We start from the raw sequence: 27,568 nt of genomic DNA on the forward strand, positions 1-27,568 counted from the left end.
GTTTTTACTTGTGGATTCAACTTATTTTTAACTTCTGTCTTTATTTTGTTATTTTGACTGTGCTTTATTGGTACTGTTGTTTTTAAACCACTCTCTTATTGATGGACTTTTAGATTGTTTATTGATGGTCTAATTTAATATTTTCTTTTTCTCTCCCATTTAAGATGTCCAGTAAAGAAAGGGAAGAATCAAGGAGAGAAGTTGCAGTATTGGCAAACATGAAGCATCCAAATATTGTCCAGTATAGAGAATCATTTGAAGGTCAGATAAATTTTGCAAGAAAGTTCAAAAGAACTAAGCCATGTGACAGCTTTTGGATATTTTACTTATGATGTATTTTCAGGGAGAAAAGTATATCATTTTTGCTTCAGTACATATGCATATGAGTATCAGCTTGATCCTAGGGTAATAGAGATGTTACTGGTGGGAGAGTATGCATTGTGTGAATGGAGGTCTCAGTCCTTGGATTCCCCATGAGAAGATTGGCGTGGTAATCTGTGCTCTAATAAAGACAGCTAGAAGGAAAGTAGCAAGCACAAAGCAGTTTATTAAAATGAATGTACAGGGGCGCCTGGGTGGCTCAGTTGATTAAGCATCTGCCTTTGGTTCAGGTCATGATCCCAGAGTCTTGGGATCGATCCCCACATCAGGCTCCCTGCTCAGCCGGGAGTCTGCTTCTCCCTCTGCCTCTGCTGCTTCCCCTGCTTGTGCTCACTCTTGCTCGTGCTTGCTCTCTCTCTTTCTGTCAAATAAATAAATAAAATCTTAAAAAAAAAAAAAGTGCATGTACACTGTCAAGATGGGAGAGCAGCAGGTTCCACCAGTTGGAACCTACCCTATGTTGTTTTGTGACTGGATATTTGTTGCGTCTCTATGGGTTGGGAGAAGCTGCGATGTACTGTGGGTGGTCTCTAATGGAGTCTGTTTTCAGTCATTTGGGAGACTCCTCCCATGGATTGGGAGGTGGAGTTTTTGGCCCTACAAGGTTTGTACGGAAAGGTCTGGGCAGCCTTTCTCCATCCGGTGGGGCTGTACCCACAATTCAAATGCATTATGAGTCTAGGGGTTACCCAGGGGCAAAGGTGGCAGAGGAGAGCGCTTGTTCTGCACCTGTGGCTCTTTAGTTTGTCAGCCCCAAGGTCTTGGAAGCCACAAGGTCAGATGTTGTGCCCCAGGCTTTTAATGTGTAGCTGATTTATCACCGTCCTTGCCTCCAGCTCTTATCTGTCATTCCCCTTCAAGGATTGGGAGTCTGCCTTAGGGCATTCCTTCCACTGCTTAGGTCTAGCTTCTACCTAACACTACACCACACTGCCCATGTGTAATTTTATTTTGGCTCACTGTTACTATGATTGCTTAAAAAGAAGCAATGTGGTTAAGTATAAGAATTTGGACAAAACAAGAACAGTAATTTACGTCATTTTAAATTAAATTTCTTTTAAGGGCTACCACTACTGCCACTAAGAAAATGTTCTGATCTTTAGAAAGGATCCTACTCATTTTTGTTATCCTGTATACCTCATTTTCATAGTAGTGAGGTATGTTGAAAGTGTTCTCAGGTTCTTAAAATGTCATAGCTTAAAATGCTGTTTTGAAAATATATACCATTATATTTAGTAATGCAGGAACTAAGATAAAGCTTCTCTAAAGACAGATCAAGATGGTTTTTTGAAGACCTTTTGAAGTCATAATATCATAAATCTCTACACATTACAAAACAATGTATGTATACATTTATATCTATACATATATATAGTATATGTATATATGTACTGTATGTGTGTATATGTACCATGTGTATATATGTACTCTATATGTATATGTATACTATATGTGTATATATATTACGTGTGTGTGTTTTTATACTATATGTGTGTGTGTGTGTGTATATATATATATATATATTTAATTTGACACCATTAATGTTTATTTAAGGCAGTGGGGGTGGGAAGAAAAAAAAGAATAGCTTTTTCAGCTCCTGAGTTTCCAGCTGCTTATGAGTTCTAAGTTTATAATCAGTTTTTTCTCCTTCTACAACCAATTCCTTGTTCTCCTTTGCCCTCTGCAGCATCTTGGCTGGGTGTGTTCTGTTTTGCCTAGTGGAATAACCCAAACCTTTATCACTGCAGGATCTGAGTCTTTAAGAGTACTATATTTGTTACAGTTTTTCATTAATTATGGCTATTTGGCAAGAGAGTAAAAGAGGAACCTCAGTGAATCTACGGAGTTCCAGTAATAGTCCTCCTTGGCTTGATTGTGTTGCAGCAACACAATTTCCTCTTGATAATCACAATTAAGCACTCCAGCCAGTAGCAGAAAGATAATTTAGATTGAAAGTAGTAGATAGTTTAAATGACTCTTTTAGGGTCAAATCACATAGAGTCTGAATTAGAGCAAAAGTATACTCATTCCCAGATTAACTAGGTACGTACTAAAGTAGAACATACTTAAAAAAAATATGGATCAGTTAACACATTATGTCATAAGGTACTCTTTTTTTTTGATGGTAGTGAAATGAACATTTATACGTGTACAGGAGTACAGTGTTAACTATCTCCTTCCCATGAGCTTGGATTCCTTTATCTTTTTCCTCACGTCTCTTTCAGTTTCTTTTCTCTTCCATCACCAAAATTTTAATATTTCAAATAAAAAGTTTTTAATGTATGTCAACAAATACTCTGGTACGTGTTTTGTGTTCATGTAGAATGCTTCACATAGAAACATCTCAATGATTCAAAAGAGGTAGCACATTCTTTAAGGGTTTTTTTTAATACTGCTATTTAATTTTAAAGGAATAAATGCTCATGGTAAGCGTATTCAAAAAGTACAGAGGGCATGAGCCCTGAATTCTCTGCTCACCCCACAACATCCTCATTCCCATTCCCCTAGGGGTAAACTTTGTCATTAATTCAGTGTTTATTGTATTTTCTGGAGCAAACATCTACATATAACTTTTAACATTTAAACACAAGGGGGATTAGGGGCGAGCCTGGGTGGCTCAGATGGTTAAGTGTCTGCCTTCAGCTCAGGTCATGATCTCAGGGTCTTGGGATCGAGCCCCATACTGGGCTCCTGGTTCAGCAGGGAGCTTGCTTCTCCCTCTCCCTCCGTCTCTCCCCCTGCTCATGCTCTCTCTCTCTCTCTGTATCTCTCTGTCTCAAATGAATAAATAAAATCTTTAAAAAAAAAAAAAAATAAAAACAAGGGGGATCATATTATGTATTTCTGCATCTTGTTCTTTTCACTTTAGATCTCAGGGATATTTTTCCGTGTCATTATGTATTGGCGCTCCACATTCTTTACAACTTTCTTGTAACAACTGCAGTGTATCCCATTGTTTGCATTTTATGGTTCTGTCACAGTTTGTCTAGCCAGTTTTCTGTTATGGATACTTAGGTTGTTTTTAATTTTTCACTATTGGGAGATAATGTTGCACTGAACATTCTTATACAGGTGTCTGTGTACTATTATAATATTTCCTACATTCTGTGTTTTTATCCCCTTTAATTTTTTTTCTTACTGTTTCTAAAGTAATTTTTATATCTTTAATGGAAGTTTTCTTATTTTTTTTTAAAGATTTATTTATTTATGTGTGGGGAAGGGGTGAGAGAATCTCAAGCAAACTCCCCGTTGAGTGCAGAGCCAGACGGGGGCTCAATCTCACAACCCTGAGATCATGACCAGAGCCGAAACAGGAGTTGGACACTTAACCAACTGAGCCACCAAGGCACCCCTGTTTTTTTCAAGATTGCTTTGGCTATTTGGGGTCTTTTGTGGTTTCATACAAATGTTAGGATTGTTTGTTCTAGTTCTGTGAAAAATGCTGTTAGTATTTTGATAGGGATTGCATTAAATCCTTAGATTGCTTTGGGTGGTATGGACATTTTAACAATATTCTTCTAATCAGTTAACATGGAATATCTTTCCATTTCTTTGTGTCGTCTTCAATTTTTTTCATCAGTGTTTTATAATTGTCTTTTTTTAAAGATTTATTTATTTATTTTGAGAGAGAGAGAGTGAGCAAGTAGGGGGAGGGGCAGAGGGAGAGGGAGAGAGAGACTCTCAGGTAGACTCCCTGCTAGCAGAGCATGGAGTCTGACATGATCTCACAGTCCTGAGATCATGACCTGAGCTGAAACCAAGAGTCCAGCACTCAACCACCTGTGCCACTCAGGCGCCCGATAAGTGTTTTATAATTTCAGAATACAGGTCTTTCACCTTCTTTTTTTTTTTTAAGATTTTATTTATTTATTTGTCAGAAAGAGAGAGACAGACCACATGCACCCAAGCTGGGGGAATGGCAGGTAGAGGGAGAAGCAGGCTCCCCACTGAGCAAGGAGCCCAATACAGGACTTGATTCCAGGTTCTGGGATCACAACCTGAGCAGAAGGCAGACACTCAACTGACTGAGCCACCCAGGCATCCCAGTCTTTGACCTTCTTGGTTAAGCTTATTCCTAGGTAATTTATTGTTTTTGGTGCAATTATAAATGGGATTGTTTTCTTAATATTTTTTTTTTTAAGATTTTATTTGAGAGAGAGAGAGAGAGAGATAGAGCACGAGCGGGGATGGGGAGGAGCTGCAGAGAGGGAGAAGTAGGCTTCCTGCTGAGCAGGGAGCCCAATGTAGGGCTCGATCCCAGGACCCTGAGACCATGACCTGAGCTGAAGGCAGACACTTAATGGACTGAGCCACCCAGGTGCCCCTGTTTTCTTAATTTCTCTTTCTGCTACTTCATTATTAGTGTATAGAAGTGCAATGGATTTATATACATTGATTCTATATCCTGTGAGACCTTAATGAATTCATTTGTCAGTTCTAGTAGTTTTTTGGTAGAGTCTTGGGTTTTCTATATATAGGATCATGTCATCTGCAAATAATGAATGTTTTACTTTTTCTTTTGTAATTTAGATGCCTATTATTCCTTTTTCTTATGTGATTGCTATGGCTAGGACTCCCAGTACTATGTTGAATAAAAGTGGTGAGAGTGGACATCTTTGTCTTATTCCTGACCTTAGTGGAAAAGCTCTCTATTTTTCACCATTGAATATGATGTTAGCTGTAGATTTTTTATATATGGCCCTTATTATGTGTGATATGTTCCCCCCAAACCTGCTTTGTTGAGGGTTTTTATCATGAATGGATATTGTACTTTGTGAAATGCTTTTTCTTCACCTATTAATGATCATATGGTTTTTATACTTTCTCTTGTTGACATGGTGTATCACATTAATTGATTTGCAAATATCAAACCACCCTTGCGTCCCAGAAATAAATCCCACTTGATTGTGGGTGAATGATTTTTTTTAATGTATTGTTGGTTTTGGTTTGCTAATATTTTGTTGAGGATTTTTGTATATATGTTTGTCAGAGATATTGGCTTGTAGTTTTCTTTTTTTGTTGTTTTTTTATCTTGTTTTTTTTTTTTTTTTTTTGGGTACCATGGTAATGTTGGTCTCATAGAATGAATTTGGAAGCTTTCCGTCCTTTCATATTTTTTGGAATAGCTTGAGAAGAATAGATTTTAACTTCCTTAAATGTTTGGTAGAATTCACCTGTGAAGCTGTCTCATCCTGGATTTTTGTTTGCTGGGAATTTTGGGTTTTTTTAAGTATTTATTTATTTGACAGAGACCTCGAGAGAGGGAACACAAGCAGGGCGAGTGGGAAAGGGAGAAGCAGGCTTCTTGCAGAGCAGGGAGCCGATGTGGGACTCAATCCCAGGACCTCGGGATCGTGACCTGAGCCAAAGGCAGATGCTTAATGACTGAGCCACCCAGGTGCCCCGTGCTGGGAGTTTTTTGATCACTGATTCAATTTCATTGCTGGTATTCGGTCTGTTCAAATTTTCTATTTCTTCTTGATTCAGTTTTAGGAGGTTATATATTTCTAGGAATTTGTTCATTTCTTCTAGAATGTCCAATTTGTTGGCATATAATTTTTCATGATGTTCTCTTACAATCCTTTGTATTTCTGTGTCGTTGGTTGTTAATTCTCTTCTTTCATTTCTGATTTTGCTTACTTAAATCATCTCTTTTTTTGGTGAGTCTGGGTAAAGGTTAATCAATTTTGTTGATCTTTTCAAAGCACCAGTACCTGGTTTCACTGATCTGTTGTATTGGTTTTTTTAAGTTTCTATATCACTTATTTCTGCTGTAATTTTTATTATTTCTTTCCCTCTGGTTTTTGATTTTGTTCTTTTTTTTCTAGCTCCTTTAGGTGCAGGATTAGGTTGATTATTTGAGATTGTTTTTGCTTCTTGAGTTGGGCCTGTATTGCTATAAATCCCTTTTGGTGCAGTGTTTGTTGCATGCCAAAGATTTTGGACCATTGTGACTTAAATCTCATTTGTCTCCATGGATGTTTTGATTTCCTCTTTGATTTCTTGGTTAGCTCATTCATTGTTTAGTATTTAGCCTCTCTGTATGTGTGTTCTTTCCAGATTTTTTCTTGTGGTTGATTTCTAGTTTCATAGTGTTGCAGTCAGAAAAGATGAATGGTATGACTTTGATCTTCCTGAATTTGTTGAGACTTGTTTTGTGTCCAAATATGTGATCTCATCTGGAGAGTGTTCCATCTGCACTTGAAAAGAATATGTATTCTGCTGTTTTAGGATGAAATGTTCTGAATATATCTGTTAGATCCATCCGGTCCAATGTGTCATTCAAAGCCACTATTTCCATGTTTATTTTCTGTTTGGATGATCTATCCATTAATGTGAGTGCAGTGTTAAAGTCCCCTACTATTACTGAATTACTGTTGACTACTTCTTTTATGTTTTTTAGCGGCCTTTTGTCTTTGGTTTCTCCCATGTTGGGTGCATACATATTTACAGTTGTTATATTTTCTTGTTGGATTGTTTCTTATATGATTATGTAGTGACCTTCATTGTCTCTTGTTATAGTCTTTGTTTTAAAAATCTAGTTTGTCCGATATAAGTATTGTTACCCCAGTTTCCTTTTCACTTCCCTCTGCATGATAAATGCTTTTCCATCCTTTCACTTTCTTTTTTTTTTTTTTTTTTTAAAGATTTTTTATTTATTTGACAGAGAGAGACACAGCAAGAGACGGAACACAAGCAGGGGGAGTGGGAGAGGGAGAAGCAGGCTTCCCGCAGAGCAGGGAGCCTGATGTGGGGCTCGATCCCAGGACCCTGGGATCATGACCTGAGCCGAAGGCAGACGCTTAATGACTGAGCCACCCAGGCGCCTCCATCCTTTCACTTTCAGTCTGCATGTGCCTTTAGGTCTTTTTTTTTTTTCTTTTAAAGATTTTATTTTTGAGAGAGAGAATGAGACAGAGAGAGAGAGCACGAGATGGGGGAGGGTCAGAGGGAGAAGCAGGCTCCCTGCCGAGCAGGGAGCCCGATGTGGGACTCGATCCCGGGATTCCAGGATCATGACCTGAGCCGAAGGCAGTTGCCCAACCAACTGAGCCACCCAGGCGCCCTGTGCCTTTAGGTCTTAAGTGAGTCTTTTGTAGACAGCATATAGATGGTTCTTGCTTTTTTATCCATTGTGTCTCTTGATCGTTTAGTCCATTTACATTCAGAGTAATTATTGATAGGTATGTACTTATTACCATTTATTACTCATTTTAGGGTTGTTTTTGTAGTTCTTCTATGTTCCTTTCTTCTCTGTTCTCTACTCTCACAGTTAGTTGACTTTCTTCAGTTATAAACTTGGAATCCTTTCTCTTTATTTTTTTTTGCAATCTATTACTGGTTTTTGATTTGTGGTTATCTTTATGTTTATATATAAAATCTATGCATATAGCCGTCTATGTTAACTTGATGGTTGCTTAGGTTTGAACCCATTCTTTACTCTCCCCCCCCGCCATGTTTTAGGCATATGGTGTCATACTTTACATCCTTATGTTTTCTGAATCCCTTGACTGATTTTTACGCATATACTTATTTTACTGCTTTTGTGCTTCCCACTTTTCTTTTACTTAAGGTTTTTCCTTCCCACTCAAAGAGTCCCCTTTAACGTTTTTTGTAGGGCTGGTTTAGTGGTCAAGAATTCCTTTAATTTTGTCTGGGAAACTCCATTTATCCTTCTATTCTGATGATAGCTTTGCTGGATGGAGTATTCTTGGCTGCAGATTTTTTTTTTCCTTTCAGCACTTTGAATATATTATGCCACAGCCTTCTGGCCCTGCAAAGTTCCTGCTGAAAAATGCACTGATAGTCTTATGGGATTTCCCTTGTATGTAATTGTCTTCTCTTGCTGTTTTTGTTTTGTTTTGTTTTTTTAAGATTTATATATTTATTTTAGAGAGAGAGTACATACATGCATGCTAATGGGTGAGGGGCAGAGGGAGAGAAGCCTCAAGCAGACTCCCCACTGAGCACGGAGCTGATGCAGGGTTGTATCTCACCACCTGTAAGATCATGACCTGAGCTGAAACCAAGAGTCAGACACTCAACCAACTGAGCCACTGAGGAGCCCCATCTCTTGCTGTTTGGAAACTTCTCTTGTTATCACTACTTTTTGCTGTTTTAATTATGTGTGTTGGTGTAGACCTTACCTTGACCACATTTCTACCCTTTCTACCCTCTTCCATCTGGCCTCTTCCCTACATTTAGCTGTTGAGAGTCTTCCAGTCGTTTTCTGGGTTATTTACACTGATGTGGTTGTTATCTAGTTGTATCCATGGGAGGAGGTGAGGCCAGGGTCCTCCTACTCCACCATCTTCCTTAGAAGTGCCCACGAATTATACAGAATCTTAATTAGCTCAGTCATATAGATTCCCAGTCCATAGCACATTAGAAGCAGTTTATCAAAAAGGAGGTATGAGAACTACAGGTAACAAGAACACTACCACAAGGTGTAAGATACAACTACTGATGGAATTACGGCTATAAGCACAGAAGTAAGAGAAGCGAAAACTTCTTTGAGTTGCAGTAGTCTCACTAGTAAGTATTGGTTTAGTATTGTTAGAAGTGATATCAGCTACTCTATAATTTGTGCAGAATAAGTATAGTGTTAATCTTACATAAGAATAAAGGTGGAGGGAAGGATGAGAAGGTTTCTTCTAGTCCTCTCTACCCATGGGAAGAGTCATAGAAGTCTCTCTGTGGACTGAGACATAAAGGGGAATAAGGTATTGCCCTTTATATACAATTATATTGCCCAGATTATATACAATTTATAAAAATAGAAGTAAAATCAGAGAAAGCTCCAGCAGTGTACAATCTTATTCACTGTTGAATCCTCAGAGTTCATTGCAACATCTATTATTTGTTTAGTAAGTAATTGATTAAGTGGATGAAACAAAGCTGAAAAGTAATGGTAAATTGAAAACTAAGTTATAACCCATCTTTGACAAACTGGTGGAAAAACATGTTTTTATAGATGATGTTTAAGGAAATCTATCTATTAAATGAAACCAAGTATATTTGTTTGCATTTTGTCTGTATTCCAGAGATGTTTAGATCATTGTGCATACTGCTATTCAGTAAGATGCTGTATTCTTAGAAAATCATTAATGATAGAGCTGCCTGTTAACCCAGGTTATCATACAATCTGTATAAGCAGTACACCTTGATTTTGCAGTCTAATTCTTTTGAAGGTGGTTCTGTTTTTTAATAGAACATAATTAATCACTATTTTTTAGTAAACCCTTAAGTACCTTTAATTTAGCTATGCTTTTGACATATATTTTAAAAAATGAAATGTTTATATTTTGTAGAAAATGGCTCTCTCTACATAGTGATGGATTACTGTGAAGGAGGCGATCTGTTTAAACGAATTAATGCTCAGAAAGGCATTCTGTTTCAAGAGGATCAGGTGAGTTAGCATATAGAAGATTGACTCTTACTCCATGTTATTTAGAAGCAATTCAAAGTTTATATATGTATTTATTTGTAACTACAAATTCTTAATTGTAATTACTAGGACAGTTTGGTATCATTCTAATTTCTCAGTCACATTTCTGTTCTAATTAGCTTCCACCTTAGTCATTTCCCCATCTCATTTCCTGTCTGTAATAATATTATTATATTTGTAATATATGTTATATCCTTTGTGTATAAATATATTTATGTATATAGCCTAATTATTCATTATAACTAGTTAATTATCCTATATTCTATCTTGCTTTCTGCTGCCAGGCCACATTTTCCTAAAATGTGGCTTTCCTAGGTAATTCCACTTCTGGAAGCTTTGCATTGGCAACTGCATTAAATCTAATCTCTGTTTTGACCTCAGGGATCGCTAAAATATGACCTTATCGTACCTAAGCAGTCTTATTTTTTTTCTAGTGTTACCTAATGTGCACCTCCTTTTCATTTATTTAACAGATATTCATTGAGCGTTCATTTTGTTAGGCACTGTTTCTGTTACACATGCTTATGTATCTCATTCTTCTTCCTATGTATTTATTCTATTATTTCTTTTATTTTGGGAACACTTTCCTGCCAACTCTCTTACTAATTTTCTTCTTTTTTTTTTTTTTTTTTTACAGCTCAGCTCAAATCCCAGCCTTTCCTTTGATTTTCCATAACCACTCTAATCTTCTGTGATCTTTTCCTTCTCTAAATTTCTGTTGCATTTCTAATTATCACCCATTCTTAATTTTACTTGCGTGCTTTTACATAAGGGAATGGGGGGAACACTGTACTAGGAGTGTTGTATTTTTTGTCTCTCTTAAATTTTATACCCCATGAATTGGTGTAGTTTTCTTTATTTAATAAGAAATCTATCATATAGTCAGTGTTTGAACCTACTTCTACTCCAAAATTTATTAAATATTTGTTTACAAACTTAAATTGTAAAATTATTAAAAAGTTCAGAAATGGAAATAATTCTTTGCCCACTGTTCCATCCCTAAAGATTACCACTGTTTTTAGTTTGGTGCATCCTTCCAGACTTTGTTTTTCATACTTGTGCATGTAAATATATAGATCAAGGCACACATATTCAGAAAGGGGATATTATACATAGCATACTCCATCTTGCTTTTGTCACTTAAAAATTATCTTGAGGGGCACCTGGGTGGCTCAGGTGTTGGGCGTCTGCCTTCGGCTCAGGTCATGATCCCAGTGTCCTGGGATTGAGCCCCACGTCGGGCTCCCTGCTCGGCGGGAAGCCTGCTTCTCCCTCTCCCACTCCCCCTGCTTGTGTTCCCTCTCTTGCTGTGTCTCTGTAAAATGGATTAATAAAGTCTTTGAAAAAAAGAAAAAAAATTATCTTGATTATCCCAACCTATAAATAGAACAAACTGATGGTTGTGAGGGCAGAGAGAGTAGGGGGAGGAGGGCAAATGGGTGAAGAGCAATGAGAGATACAGGCTTCCGTTTGTGGAATGAATAAGTCATTGGAATGAAAGACACAGCATAAGGAATATAGTCCGTGATATTGTAATAGCAGTGAATGGAGACAAATGGTAGCTACACTTGTGAACATAGTATAATGTACAAAATTGCCAAATCACTATGTTGTACATTTGAAACTAGTGTAACACTGTGTGTCAACTATACTCAAAACAATTTTAAAGTAAGGAAAATGTTATTTATAATACAGGAAAAAAATGCAGCTTTAATTTAAAAAAATTACCTTGATTATTGTCACATGTCCATCTATGTAGATCATATGTAGTTTTAATAGCTGCATTATATCCCATTCTAGCAAGGCTTGTGCTTTTTTGTTTGTTTTCACTTTTATCTTCATATTCCATTTCCATTTCATTCCCATCTCTAGGCTGCTATTTTAATATCTTTAGTGAATACCTGTGTATTTTTGCAAATGGCTATCATTGTCTTGTATTTTTAAATGCATATTTGTTGTGTTTTATCTCATTCAGTTCTACTTTTCCCCTTAGTACTGTTTCTTATACATTTGTTCTGCTTTCTGTGCCTTTGTTGCTGCTGCTATATAATGCTCCATTGATATTCATTCAAGTCTACACTTACTTTTACTGCATCATGCACCCTTAATGTATGCTGAATAATTTCACATTAGAATTGTTTCCCCAACAAGGTTGTGATTTACTATAGAACAGAGATTACAGTTTTCACTAATGTCTGCTCAGCTGTGTCCATAAATTGGCACAACTAATAAATTGATAATACTGTGTAGATGGGGACTTTTAGCTTCTTGGCAGTAACTTGATAATATGGTAAGGTTCTGAAATCTTGGGTTATATTTTAGTTAAGTACCCTATTAGTTAAATAGGATAATGTCATACTTCTCACTTTACTTATCTTGTTTCCACAAGTAAGCCTACTAGACGAAGCACAGAACTTCAAAACTTGAGTCTGAGTCATTGTTCTGCTTATCAGCTTGGTAATTGTTATGTTAACAAATAACTATTTTGAGACTATTTCCTCATTCATTAATAGGGATGTTCATACCTCGTAGCCAACTTCACTGTTGTGGTGAAGTCAAATAGTAATATATGTTAGTGTACAGAGTGCTATTTTTTATTAGAATTTTATCTAATACCTTCCATTGCTTGTGCTTACATTTATTCTTTGTGTTTATTGGACTTTAAAATGCTTACTATTAGATTTCATAACATTCTCCTATAAAGTACATTGATAGTCTGTGGATTTGGTTCTGCAGTTGGATAAATGTTCTTGGTACATAATGATGTATATGTGTGTATACATATTATATATCTTGTTATCCTAGAAATTATTATGGAGATCTACTCTATGTATTTTTGTCCATCTCAGATTATTCCATAATAAACAATGAGAATTTGGCAAGTCTTTTTTTTTAACTTAATAGCATTTTTCTACCCTTCAGAATGATGCTTTGTTAACACAAATGACATTATTTATTTTAGCCTATTTGAAATGGGAATTATTTAAAGAGAAACATCTTCCTACTACTACTACATCCTACTACTTTCTGGACTTTGGAGCAGAAAAACATAAAGGCCAGAGGCTATTTTTTGTTTTAGACTGCAGGGTAGCATGAGTCTGAGATGAGTTTTGTCCATTTCTAGAATAGAAGTGGGAAGAGTGAGACCTCTGAAACAAGATGATTCTCCAGATACTCAAGCCATTCTCTTCAGTGATACTGCCTTGTTGGCATCTTTATTGGACAAAAATCTAGTCGAGTTAGGAAACAACCTAAGTCTATGACTTTTAATCAGTAGTAAGCAGTGGAATGAACTAAATAATCCTTGGATGGCCTTTGCCCACATCAATATTTAAAAGATTTCCCACTATTTTTGCCTTATTTCTAAGTTTTGGATAAATTTTCTGATAGTCTACTCTCTTTTGATCATAAATAATTTCCAAATGTATACTTTTTTTTAAAGGAAAGAGTCATCTCACATGGGTTTGCCCTAATATTTAGGTTCGGTGATAGTGTTAATTAAGCATATAAGTACCTTGAGTTTTCTCTGAAAATCTAGAGCCCTACAGTATCCAGCATCTACTAAGGCTGCAAAATTGATTTCAGTCCAGAAGTTTTCATAAGGATCTTGGATTAGATTAAAAAAATAAAAAAACTTATTTTCTTTTCTATCCTAAGGCCGGTACATTCTCCAGCAGATTTCACCTGTGGTATCTATAAATTTGGGTGATTCTCTTTATTTCTGAAGGTTTCCAGATCTGCCGTGGTTTTTGGCTAGTAGGAAATAACCTTGCCACCTGTGATGCTGAGACCTTGTAAGTTAGGTACTAGGGCAGTTTCCTGGCAGTGTGATATAGGAATTGGTTCCATATATATTTCTAGTGTGGGCTTGTCATAACTGAATGAAAATCATTTTTAATTAAGACATTCCAGGTATGGCCTTGGTTGCACAATTGATTAGTTATATAGGTAAAAAGAGTATAAATATTTTTTTTTTTTTACTTTTTTTTTTACAAATCTTTTTTCTTTTAGAATTATTTATTTGAGAGAGAGAGAGCGCACACATGCACATGCGTGCCTGTGGGGGGGGGGCAGAAGGAGAGGGAGTGAGAATCTCAAGCCAACTCCACGTGGAGTGGAGCGCAGAGCCTAGTCAGGGGCTCGAACTCATGACCCTGAGATCACGACCTGAGCCCAAAGCAAGAGTTGGATGCTCAATTTACTACACCACCCAGATGCCCCAAGGAGTATAGATTCTTATTGAACTGATGAAAATTACAATATTTTCCTGAAAAGTAAAACTCAGTATAACTGTTTCTGAATTCTGAGTGGGTCAGTGAGAATCAGATATTACTTTAAGATGTGATAATTCAGTTTACAAAAGCATAATCTACTAAGTTGAAGGTTAGAGATGATTCTTAAGAAAAAAACAGACTTCAGTATTCATTAAATATAGAATAGGACATTAAGAATAATACCAATCAGGGGCACTTAACCAACCAATCAGTTGGTTAAGTGTCAGCTTTTGGCTCAGGTCATTGGGATTGAGTTCCGCATCAGGTTCCCTCCTCAGTGGAGAGTCTGTTTCTCCCTCTCCCTCTGCCCCTCTGCTAGCTTGTGCTCTCTCTCTCTTTCTCAAATGTATAAATAAAAATTAAAAAAAGAATAATACCAATCATATTCCAAACAAGTACCCACAATTTAATTTCATTTAATTCAGTTCATTCAGTCCTAGTAATTCTTATCCAGCTGGGTGTTGGGGCACTTTGCTTTCATCATGTATGTCAGCTTCTGGACTATAAAAAAGTCTTAGAAATCTTGACTCAGTCCATTGTCCACTTAAGCAATGTCAGCTCTGAAGCCTGTACTTAAGAGTCTGTTTTTTGAAGTATCAATACTTCCGTGTTCTTAGTATAGTCCTTTCCAGGAGCCTCTGGTCAGCAAGAAGCAAAAGTCTGTTTGATAATGAAACTGAAAGTCTGTGGTTAATTTATTATAGTAACCAGTAATAGAATAAAATTTTCTACAGGGATATTTGATAAGGGCTTGATGAATATTTTCCTTAACGGTAAATATAGGTAGCAAAGTCATTGGCATATGTCTAGAACCTTCCCATTAAGCATGCATTTTCTGAAATATTTATATTAATAGTAATTTCCTATATAAACTTAATCCAGGAAAGGCTGAGCTTCTTTGTTGCTTTGGCAAGTCTTACCATGCAGCTCTTACAACAATGAGCTAATTAATACATTATTAATACTAATTAGTTACATTAATTAATACATTAATAGTATCTTTTAATACATTAATAGTATCTTTTCTAATAATACTACATATACTTGAAAAATAATATTTGGTTACATGTTTAATCAAAGTGACAAAATATTTTAAAATAAATATAGATGGGAGAGGATTCTGGGAAGGTGGTAGAATAGGAAGCAGGAGGAATCTGTCTCCCCACCAACACAATTACAATGGCAGAATCTATCCGATGAAACTATTTTGTATCTCTGGAATCTATTGTAGGCATATAATTTCTAGGTGAAAGCTTGGATAATAAATTGTGGTTATTTTCAGTCAATTTCAGCTCTTAGCTAGGTAGCAGTGGCTGCTACCCATTCCCCACCTCCCAGCACCCAGGCAGTCAGCCCTGCCTGCTTTCCAGAAGCAGTTTGAATGCACCTTGTGGGAACCAGGGTGGCCAAAAAGGTCCATGTCCTCCAAATGTCAGGGATCTGTGCTCTGAATGTTAATTGTAATTTTTGATCTTAGAGGTGCAGACAAGGAAGGTGGGCAGCCTTTGTTGTTGTACCTCTCCCCATTGTTGCAAGCCCTACCCTTCTTGCTGAGGTGACTTCCAGGGGATTTAAAGGGCCACTGCCCTCTTTTTTCCCCTTCTTCATTTCTCTTCTTTCCCTTTGTGGAGACAGACATTAAAAACTAAGGTATTTGAAAGCAGCCACATATACAAGGGAAATTAGAAAGTCACCGTGTATATCCAGAGAAAGATGAAGGCTCAGAAAAGACCTGAGAAGATTTTAAGTCTTCACCTCAGGCTGAACTTTGGTACAAAAAGACAAGAAGCCCTGGGGATCAAGAAGAATCTGATTTCTAGCATCACCACATTATTAGATTCAAATGGCTACTTTTCAACAAAAATCAAAAGACATATGAAGAAACAGGAAAGTATGGCCCATTCAAAGGGAAAAAATCAACAGAAACTGTCTGAAAAAAGACCTGATGGTGGATCTACTAGACAAAGACTTTAAAACAGCTTTCAGCTGCTCAGAGAACTAAAGCAATACATGGAGAAAGTCAAGAAAATAATGTATGAACACATTGAAAATATCAATAAAGATAAAAAACTTAAAAAGAAACCCAAAAAATTCTGGAGCTGAAAAATATAATAACTGAAATGAAAAATTTATTAGAGTGATTTAGAAACAGATTTGAACAGGAAGGAGGAGTCAGTGAACTTGAATCTTGGACAATGGAAATTATTGGGTCTGAGGAACAGAGCATAAGGGACCTGTGGGACATCATCAGGCTGACCAACTTACGCATTGTGGGAGTCCCAGAAGGACCAGAGAGAAAGGGGCAGAGCAAATATTTGAAGAATTAATAGCTGAAAACTCCCCGAATTTGGTGAAAGACACGAATATAAGCATCCGAGAAGTTCTGCAAACTCCAAGTAGGATGAACTGAACGAGATCTGCACCAGACAGATAACATTCAAACTGTTGAGGGTCAAAGACAGAGAATCTTGAAAGCAGCATAATAAAGTGAGTCATCACATGTGAGAGGAGCCTCCCCAAAATTTTCAGGAGATTTCTTACTAGAATGTTTGGAGGCCAGAAAGCATTGGGCTGATATTTTCAAGTGCTAAAAGAAAAAACTGAATCAAGAATCCTGTATTTGGCAAAATCGCCCTTCAAAAATGAGGGACATTCCCAGATAAACAAAAGCTGAGGTTATTTGTGACTACTAGACTTGCACTGAAAAAAATGCTAAAAGGGAGTCTTGCAGTTCGAAGTGAAAGAACAATAGACAGTGACTTGAAGCCATATGTAGAAATGGTAAGGTAAATATATGGGTAATTACAAATTCTAACTGCCATTTTTGTTTTCTACAAGATTTAAAAGACAAACACATTTTAAAAAATGCAATTGTTAGTCTAAAAGCTAGTATTACTGTAACTGGTTTGTAATTCCACATTTTGTTTTTTTACATAATTTAAGAAAGTAATGCACTTTAAAAAATTACCAGTTTATGTTTTTGGACACATGAACAAAGATATAATTGTATGTAGATGTTGTAATTCTCTTACGTTGACAACTGAAAGGAGCAGGACAGAGAGATGTTAAGGAGCAGAGATTTTGTATGTTACTGAAGTTAAGCTGGTACAAATCTAAATAAAAATATTGTGATCTTAGGATGTTAAATGTAATTCCCAATGGTGACTGCAAAGAAAATAGATATAGAATATGTACGAAGGGAATGAAAGATGAATTTAAACGTTTCAGTATAAAAACCTAAGCTCAAAAGAAAACAGTAATGTAGGAAATGAGGGACAAAATAGCTATGAGGCTTATGGAAAACCAATAACAGAATGACAGAAGGCCTTCCATATCAGCCTTAAGAAGGAAGGAAATTCAGAAATATACTACAACATGGATCAACCTGAGAACATTATGCCAAGTCAAATAAGTCAGGTACAAAAAGATGAATACCACATGATTGCACTTATATGAGGTACTTAGAATACTTGTAGAGCCAGAAGGTAGAATAGTGATTTCCAGCGACTGGGGGAGAAGGGAATGGGGAGTTATTATTTAATGGGTATAGAGTTTCAGTTTTGCAAGATGAAAAGAGTTCTGGAGTTGGATGGGTGGTGATGGTTGCACCACAATATGAATGTACCTAATACCACTGAAGTATACACTCAAAAATGGTTAAGATGATGGATTTTGTATTATGTGTGTTTTACTACAATTAAAAAAATCGAAAAGATACGTAAAGGCAGTACAATTATAAGGATCCTTAGCTTTCTCATAGGTGAGGAACCTTTGTTCAAAAAAATAATCAAATGATAAAGTCAGCACAAATCAGAGAAAATTATTCTGGTGGGCATGGAATATCTGCTTTCTGGGCACATTATGTAGAAGGTAAATAGTAAGTTCTTATTACCTCTTATTCTAAAATCAATTTATTGTTATAATAGAAAGCCAAGTTTTACTTTTCTGTTACTATAATATTTAGCAGTATAAGTTTTTCAGATTTTTTAAAATAACTTTTAAGAACTTAGCATGCTTTAGTAAAATTTTAAATATCTCATTGCACAAAGAAACTTGAGTTTTGGATTAGAGAAGGTGGACTGTAGTATTGTTTTAGTGATCTAAAGCAATCTATAGTAGTAAAAATAATGTTGTATACATAAAACTGTAATTCAGATGAGTTTATGGTCATTATCATATAGTGTTTGATTGTCTGGCTCACATTTTGTAACGTATGAATTTGAAAGCCTTTTGAGCAAAAAATGCCATTATCCCAGCAGTATTTTACAAATATTAATATGAATTAATATGTACAAAGAAGTAAAAAGGGGAGATTAGAAGCAGGGTTATAATTTAAGGGCCTTTCCTCTTATCCAGCCTCAACTCTAAGTAATCCAACCCTAATAAGAGTCTCGACTGGATACACAGAGGTAATGAAAATGTAGCCTTTATACTTATATGTGTCCTTCTCAGCTTTATGTATACCTCCCATCAAAATTTAGCTGTGGAATCATCTCTTTGTCCAATTTTATTTTATCACCTCTAGGCTGAGTTGGCTGTCCTTTTTTGTGCTTCTTCATTACTACTTTGGGTTTACTCATCTCCCTCAATAGTCTTTGATAGGGATCAGCAAACAATGGCCAATGGGCCAATCTCATACCACTGTCAGTATTTGTAAGCAAAGTTTTATTTTTTTTTTAATTAATTCATTTTTTTTAAGATTTTATTTGCAAGAGAGAGAATGAGAGACAGCACGAGAGGGAGGAGGGTCAGAGGGAGAAGCAGACTCCCCGCTGAGCAGGGAGCCCGATGTGGGACTCGATCCCGGGACTCCAGGATCATGACCTGAGCCGAAGGCAGTCACTTAACCAACTGAGCCACCCAGGCGCCCAGCCAAGTTTTATTAAAACCACAGTTACATTTATTTGTTTGCATATAGTAATCTATGGCTGCTTTTATTCTGCAGTGGCAAAGTTGAGTTGAAACAGAGACAACATGGCCTGCAAAGCCTAAAAGATTTACTTTCTGGCCCTTTATAGAATAAATTTGCTGACTCTTGGTCAGTGAGCTCTTTTATTACCTTTTTGCCGATTCCTACACCTATCAGGCATATCATTGGTGCTAGATACATTTTTTGTCAAATTACAAAGGAATATAGGTATGAGAAATATGGTAATGAAATACCCTATCTGTAAGATGAGGCATGCATGGTTTCTAAGATGTGTTCTAGTTATACAGGTAGACTGCATAAAAATAAGACTCAGCTGAGCTTATTTTTCATCTTTTTGTACTTTTTCCTAACCATTCCCTGGTTGAACTAATTGCCCTATTGTACGTATCGCTGTTATAAAACGTGTGCATTTTATTATAGACACATTTATTTATAAATATATTTTAACCACCATGTGAACTCAAAGTCAGAGAACAGGATTTCAAATTTCTGCTTATAGTGCCTGATGTAAATATGGAAAGGAACTTAAAAATTGTGTAGCCCTCAGTAAATACGTTTTGCACTGGACTGAGAGGTTGGTTTGTTTTTAAAGAAAATTAAAAGTTATTTTTTGTTTTTTTTAATAATGTAATATTCTTTTAAAAAATACTGCAAAGAGTAAAAAGTAGTTTGTTACTTTTCATTTTATCTAATGAAAATCCTCTTCTCTGAGGTATAAACACTGTTAACTGGTAGCTATCCTTCTGTGCTTCCTTTATTTCTTCTTTCATTCCTACACACACTATACACTCATATACAATTATATAGAGCTTAGGTATGTAATATACACAAGCATTTCTTTTAAAAAATGCTAGGAGTATGCTGTGCATACCATTCTATAACTTTATTTTTTTCACTTAACAGTATACATGGAAGTACTTAATTCTTTTCAGTGTCTGCATGGTATTTCTAGTACAATATATTTAACTAGGCCTCTTGATGTGTTTATATTTTCTTGCTCTGATGAACATTGCTGGGATGAATATCCTTTAACACATCCTTTTTTGTATTAGTAATTCATATCTGTAAGACAAATTTGAAATTCCAATTGCTCTTTCGAGTGGTGTATGATTTTAAATTTTCACATACTTTGCCAAATGACTGTAATTAACTTTCTCACAAACAAGGTATGCAAAGACTTATTTCCTCACATTTTGGCCGATCTTGTGTATTTTATTTTTCTCAAGTTACAAATTATTGTTTTAGTTATTGTTTTAATTATTTTAATTATTTTCTTAAATAATTAATTACACTTGATTATATATTTTGCCATGCAAATGTTTTAAATTTTATATATTCAACATTGTCCGTCTTTTTTCTTGTGACTTAGGGGTTTTGTGTCATGTTTTGAAAGTCCTTCAATCAAAGATTATAGGAAATTAACCTGTGTTTTCTTTGATCGTTTTATAGTCTAATTTTTTCCTGTTTCAAAATGCCATTTAAAGGGGGAAAAATACCATTTAATTGGAATTCTTTTGATATTAGGAATGGGGTAGAAATGAAGTTCTTTTACTTTCAAGTAGCCAGTTTCAGAGAGTGTGTTGATATATGGTGAGTGTGGAAAGAGATGAAAGTCAGTGATGACTTCCAGATTTTGAGCTTGATTTTTTTCCTCTTGTGATTTTTATTTATGTAGAAAAAAGATGTATTTAAAAATAGTGACTCACCATCACAGTATCATAAAATATAAAGTATTTCTATTTTTCACTCTTCTATAAATTTTTTATATTCTGATTATAAGAGATGGAAATTTCTATTTTCTGATTTTTAAGAGATGCTTCAGTAGCAGTCTCTTACATTTTTAAGTTAGTGCATACCCTGCATATAATGTGTCAGTTGGCTTGATTATCTCCTTAATGTTAAAGACATTAATTATAGTGAAATTTAAGGACTTAGTTCCCCTCATCCCCAAATATTCCTTGAATGCTTTTATTGGTTAAAGAAAGACTACTGTGAAATGTAAATTTTAAAAGAAATGACAAATCTGATTTCCCCCCCTAGATTTTGGATTGGTTTGTACAGATATGTTTGGCCTTGAAACATGTACATGATCGAAAAATTCTTCATCGAGACATAAAGTCCCAGGTATGTTTATTCGGTCACTAATAACTTCTAAGGGATATGAACATTGAGCCAGCATTGTTTGTGGCTAAAATTTTTGAACCCAAACCAGTCTGCATCAGATTATCGGTTCTCTCTTCCCCCTTCATTATAATCCTAGAAATCCTCTTTATATGCATCGTGTGTTAGAGCTCCTGCCTTTTTCCTATATCCTCCTCTTTCTGGGTTTACTCTAATAATGATGGGAAAAACCCAAAAAATAGATATGTGGAAAGTCTATTTTGGGGGGTATTGTATGTCTGAAGATGACGTATTCCCCTAACTTCTAGGTTGGAAATGTGTTTTCCTACAGAATTTAGAAGATACCATTCATTTGTCTTTTGGCTTCTAGTGTTGTTATTTAGGAATTTAAAGCCAGTGATTTCTTGATTTTCTCTTTTCTTTTCTCTTTTCATTCATTCATTCATTCATTCAATTTATTTATTTGAGAGAGAGAGAGCAAGCAGGAGCAGGGGGGAGTGGCAGAGGGAGAGGGAGAAGCAGGCTCCCCGCTGAGCAGGGAGCCTGACTTGGGGCTTGACCCCAGGACCCTGAGATCATGACCTGAGCCAAAGGTCGGTGCTTAACTGACTGAGCCACCCAGGTTCCCCTTTTGGAGCTTCTTAATCTAACTCTTCCAAGTACCTTATTTGTTCTTTCACATTTTATATCTTTGTCACTCAGTTGCATTCTAGGTGAATTTTTTCAGCCTACTTTCCAGAACTAAATCCTTTTTTAATTTTGTGTAAACTGATGCTTATCTATTTACTTTTTTTTTAATAATGACTTTTCTAAGATTTTTATTTTTTTAATTTTTTTTGTGCATCTTTTTTTTAAATTGTTATGTTAATCCCCATACATTACATCATTAGTTTTAGATGTAGTGTTCCATGATGCATTGTTTGTGCATAACACCCAGTGCTCCATGCAGAACGTGCCCTCCTCAATACCCATCACCAGGCTAACCCATCCTCCCACCCCCCTCCCCTCTAGAATCCTCAGTTTGTTTTTCAGAGTCCGTCATCTCTCATAGTTCGTCTACCCCTCCGATTTCCCCCCCTTCATTCTTCCCCTCCTGCTATCTTCTTCTTCTTCTTTTTTCCTTAACATATATTGCACTATTTGTTTCAGAGGTACAGATCTGAGATTCAACAGTCTTGCACAATTCTCTAAGATTTTTAAATGGTTTTTCGTATACATCTGTTCTTACTCTTAAAATGAAGATTTTATTTATTTATTTGAGAGAGAGAGAGAGTGGGAGGGAGAGGGAGAGAGAATCTGAAGTGGACTCCATGCTGTGTGCAGAGCCTGACTTGCGGTGTTCTATCTCATGACTGAGAGATAATGACCTGAGCCAAAACCAAGAGTCAGACACTTAACTGACTGAGCCACCCTGGTGCCCCACTCTGATTGGTTTTTGTTTCATAATGTCTTGTTCTTTTTAAATGGACTTCCTTTATTTATCTCTTTGCAATTTTCTTTCTTTGTAATTTTTTTTTTTAAAGATTTTATTTATTTGAGAGAGAGAATGAGAGAGAGAGAGCACATGAGAGGGGGGAGAGTCAGAGGGAGAAGCAGACTCCCTGCTGAGCAGGGAGCCCGATGCGGGACTCGATCCTGGGACTCCAGGATCATGACCTGAGCCGAAGGCAGTCGCCCAACCAACTGAGCCACCCAGGCGCCCCTTTCTTTGTAATTTTTTTAAGATTTTATTTTCAAGTAATCTTTACACCCAGCTTGGGGCTCATACTTACAACCCTGAGATCGAGAGTCACATGCTATACTGACTGAGCTAGCCAGGTGCCTCTGCAATTTTCTAAACATATTTACTTTAAAGTTGTTGTTGGGATTGTTTCATAAAATTAATTCTGTCTGGAGTGAATTCTTGTTCTGATTATTTTATTAGCTTTTCTTTTTTTGCATTGGGTTTCCTCATTTGTATTGGACTTTTTTTTTTTTTTTTGGCTGCTCTTTGTGAGAGATGTTTTGTCCCCACAGCTCACTCATCTTTGCATAGAGGTTTCTTTCATGGATGCCCTACTGGGGCTCCCTCAGTCCCCAGACTGGGTAGCACAGAGGGGATTTATTTCCAGGTGTCAAGGCTGTGTATCTGTCTTACCTTCTTACTCCTGCAGCTTCTTGTATAGCCTGATAGCCTCAGGATGAGTAGTAAGAAGAGGAGAAACTGTGATGGGAACTTTATGCCCCATCCTTCTGGTCCCCCAATCCTCTGCCACCTAATTCCATTTCACCCCATTTTACTCCATCCCACTCATTCCCATTTTGTGTCATCTTTGGCTGTGAACATGTGTCTGATTCAAGTCTCCTGAACGATACCGAGTTTAATTCATGTTCCACAAACTCCTGCCTTTACTGTTTGATAGAGCAGTGGAGTTAGGTATTTATGCATGCAAATTAACTGGCTAAATTATTGGAAAATTTTAAGGTTAATTTGTTACATTTAGCTTAATTAGAATTTTTAGGTAGGTTTTTTTTTTTTTGTAATGGAGGGGAGGTCTGAGTTTATTTTTTTAAAGCTATGTTGAGATATATTTCAAATACAGTAACGTTCACCTCCTGAAAATGTACAGTTCGGTGATTTTTAGTATATTCACAGCGTTGTGAAACATCACCACTCTCTAATTGTAGAACATTCTTTTTATCACTCCAGCAAGAAACCCTGTACCATTAGCAATCACTCTCCATTCCCTCTCTACCTAGACTCTAGAAACCACTAATCTAGTTTCTTTCTCATAGGATAGAGAATAGAATTCGCCTATTCTGGACATTTTATGTAAATGGAATCATGTAATATGTGCCTTTGTGTATTTTGAATGGGGTGTCTTTTGTTGCTAATGAATTGTAAGAGTTCTTTTTTCTGGATACAAATTCCTTGTCAGATACATAATTTGCAAGTATTTTCTCCAGTTCATTTAAAAAAAAAATTTATTCACTTAATTTTTATTTTAATTCAATTAATTAACATATAATGTGTTATTGGTTTCAGAGGTAGAGGTCAGTGATTCATCAGTCTTATATAATACCCAGTGTTCATTACATCACATGCCCTCCTTAATGTCCATCATCCAGTTACCCCATGTCTGATCACTTTTGCTGGTCTTCTTTGAACAAAAGTGTTTATTTTTGGTGAAGTCCACTTTATCAATATTTTCCTTTTTGGCTTGTGCTTTTGGTGTCACATTTAAGAAACCAATGCCCAGCCCAAAGACATGAAGATATATTCGTATATATTCCTCCAGGAGTTTTGTAGTTTTAGTTCTTATATTTAAGAATCCATTTTGAATTAATTTTTCTGTATGGTATGAGATAGGGATCTATACTCATTCTTTTGTATGTGAATATCCAGTTATTCTAGCATTTTTTTAACTAGTTTCATCTTTATGAAGAGTTGTCAACTCACAACTGGATGTAACAGTATTTCTGATTTTTTTTTTTTTACATTTCTTTCACAGAATATATTTTTAACCAAAGATGGGACAATACAACTTGGAGATTTTGGAATTGCTCGAGTACTTAATAGGTAACATCAGTTTTAAACTTTGTTTTGATCTAATGTCCATGGTGAATATATGTGATAATTTTTAATATCCTTTAGTATCTTAAGCTTTTCTAATAATTCTCTTTTTGTTCTAGTACTGTGGAGCTGGCTCGAACTTGCATAGGGACCCCCTACTACTTATCACCTGAAATCTGTGAAAACAAACCTTACAACAATAAAAGGTATTTAAAATGATATTCATTTTAAATCTTTATTTCCTTTAAATCTTTGTTTCCTTTAAATCTTTGTTATGTTCTATTTACTAACCTTCAGAATATGATTCCAAAATCATTAATACACATGTAAAAATACACACACACACTTTTTTTTTTTTACTGTACAATGAGGGGGATTGCAAAGAAGCTATTTCACTGTCTCGTTAAAGGAAGTATAGAAAGTGTCACTTTATTTTTTGTTTGTTTGTTTATTTAAGTAATTTCTGTACCCCATGTGGGACTTGAACTCATGACCCCAAGATCAAGAGTTGCATGATCTTCTGACTGAGCCAGCATTCTGAAAGTGTCACTTTATTATAAGTTATAATTGGAAATAGAGTACTTTTTTGGTCTTTGTAATAGTCACTTTTTATTGCATTGTAATAGTTAATAGTTGTTGAACACTTCCTAAATGCCAGGCACTGTTTTGAATGCTTTCTGTCTATTCACTCCTTTAATCTTCACAATAACCTTGTGAATTGTAGGTATTCATTATTCTTCCTTTTCCTTGTGAGGAAGCCAAATAGAGAGAGGTAAAGCAACTTGGAAGTCCCAGGCATCTGGCTCCCAAGCCCAGATCCCTAATCATTGAATTGTACTGTGGCTAACGGATTGTGTAATATATTCTGCCACTGAATTCCATTTACCCTTTATTTTCTCTCTTTCTAATTGAAGTATCCTAGCCAAGAAACATTGGTCTTAAATTTGAAAGCACACACAGAAGCTAAAAGGAAGAAAGTGATAGTTCCTTTATTTGAGAGTGGGAAGAAACTGTATTTAAAACCTGAGCAGTTGAGGCAGAGAACATCATCCTAGCAATGTATTTTTAAAAAATATTTATTTATTTATTTGAGAGAGAGAATGAGAGAGAGCATGAGCAGGGGGAGAGGCAGAGGGAGATAGAGAGAATCCCAAGCAGACTCCCTGCCGAGCATGGAGTCCAACTTGGGACTCCATCCTAGGATGCAGAGATCATGACCTGAGCTGAAACCAAGAGTTGGACGCTCAGCCTACTGAGCCACCAAGGTGCCCCCCCCCAGCAATGTATTTTTTAAATGATTTTAAATTACGATGATCAGCTAGTTCATGGAATGTATTATTAGTGGATATTCTGAAGGATAGTAGCATTTTCTTTGAGCCAAAGTAATTTTCCATTTTCATGCTATTTCTGTGTCTTATGGATAAGTCAACATGAAAAAAATCAGTTTTTAAACTAGGAATGGATTTAATCATCCTTTGGAGAATTTTACATAAAATTAATTTTGTGGAGAAAATGGTTTAAAAATGTCATGGATGAGCATTGTCTATATACTACAAAAATTTATATTTGTCTAAATATGTTTTAAAGTATTTTATTAATATAGGATCATTAGTTTAATTTTTTTTATACATGGGTCATGTATTAACATATACAAGTACTAAATAACTAATAAACTAAATACTAAATCAATAATAAATTTAATTACATTTACTTTTTTTTTTACAAGTTGAATCTTGAAATTAAGTAGATTTTTGGGGTTACAGTTTTATATTTGTAGCTTTTCATGAGTTTGGTTCAAGATAACCTTGGGATTTCAGTGTTAGATTTTATTCTTTTCTAATAAGCTCAGCTTTGAGGAGCAGTGGCTTTTGTTGACTACTAAGGACCAGTGTAGCTCTGAACTATGAGTCTTTTATTTTTTCTTTTTAAAAATGGAAATAGTATTTTTTAATTATAAAAATATGTTTAAGATAAAAGGAAGGAAGAAACTGTAAAGAAGGTAGTATGTCCTTAAAGTAAGATTAAATAATTAATGTATTTACCTTACATAATATTTTAGTAGACTGTTATAAGTTTATTTCAGATTTAATTTTAGTAAATTAATATTTTCTTGTTCATCATTAAAACAGCATTTTGCTTTTAAAATACTTTTTAAAATCATGGTATTTTTGTAAGTAATTGAATAAAATAGGTAAATAGAATATTCATGGAATTTACTGGTTTTGTTCTTTTAAATATTACATTCCTTTAATAAAACTTTAAAATAATTGCTTGGGCAGTGTCCACAATAGCCAAACTATGGAAAGAGCCCAGATGTTCATCGACAGATGAATGGATAAAGAAGATGTGGCATATATACACAGTGGAATACTACTCAGCCATCAAAAAAATGAAATCTTGCCATTTGCAACGACATAGATGGAACTAGAGGGTATTATGCTAAGCGAAATAAGTCAATCAGAGAAAGTTATCATATGATCTCGCTGATATGTGGAATTTAAGAAACAAAATAGAGGATCATAGGGGAAGAGAGAAAAAAATAAACCAAGATGAAACCAGAGAGGGAGACAAACCATAAGAGACTCTTAATTATAGGAAACAAACTGAGGGATGCTGGAGGGGAGAAAGGTGGAGGGATGGGATAACTGGGTAATGGACGTTAAGGAGGGTATGTGGTGTAGTGAGCACTGGGTGTTATATACAACTGATGAATCACTGAACTCTACCTCTGAAACCAATAATAGAGTATATGTTAATTACTTGAATTTAAATTTAAAAACTGATTACAAAATAAAGTGAGGGAATTAATACAAAAATAAAATAATTGCTTGGGCAACTGCTGTTTTTCTAATCTGGGATAG

At 35.7% G+C, this 27,568-nt stretch overlaps 1 protein-coding gene across 1 annotated transcript in view; it reads left to right on the forward strand.

The window, feature by feature from the left end:
* NEK1 (NIMA related kinase 1) overlaps positions 1 to 27,568 on the forward strand; it is a 191,840-nt gene that overhangs the window by 382 nt on the left and 163,890 nt on the right. The window contains 5 exon segments of the mRNA XM_021698746.1: positions 165 to 261; positions 9,693 to 9,790; positions 21,074 to 21,157; positions 24,646 to 24,713; positions 24,827 to 24,913. Of these exon segments, the coding sequence (XP_021554421.1) occupies positions 165 to 261; positions 9,693 to 9,790; positions 21,074 to 21,157; positions 24,646 to 24,713; positions 24,827 to 24,913 (434 nt within the window).

The sequence above is a fragment of the Neomonachus schauinslandi genome, chromosome 2 (genome assembly GCF_002201575.2).
Source record: "Neomonachus schauinslandi chromosome 2, ASM220157v2, whole genome shotgun sequence".
Lineage (NCBI taxonomy): Eukaryota > Metazoa > Chordata > Mammalia > Carnivora > Phocidae > Neomonachus > Neomonachus schauinslandi.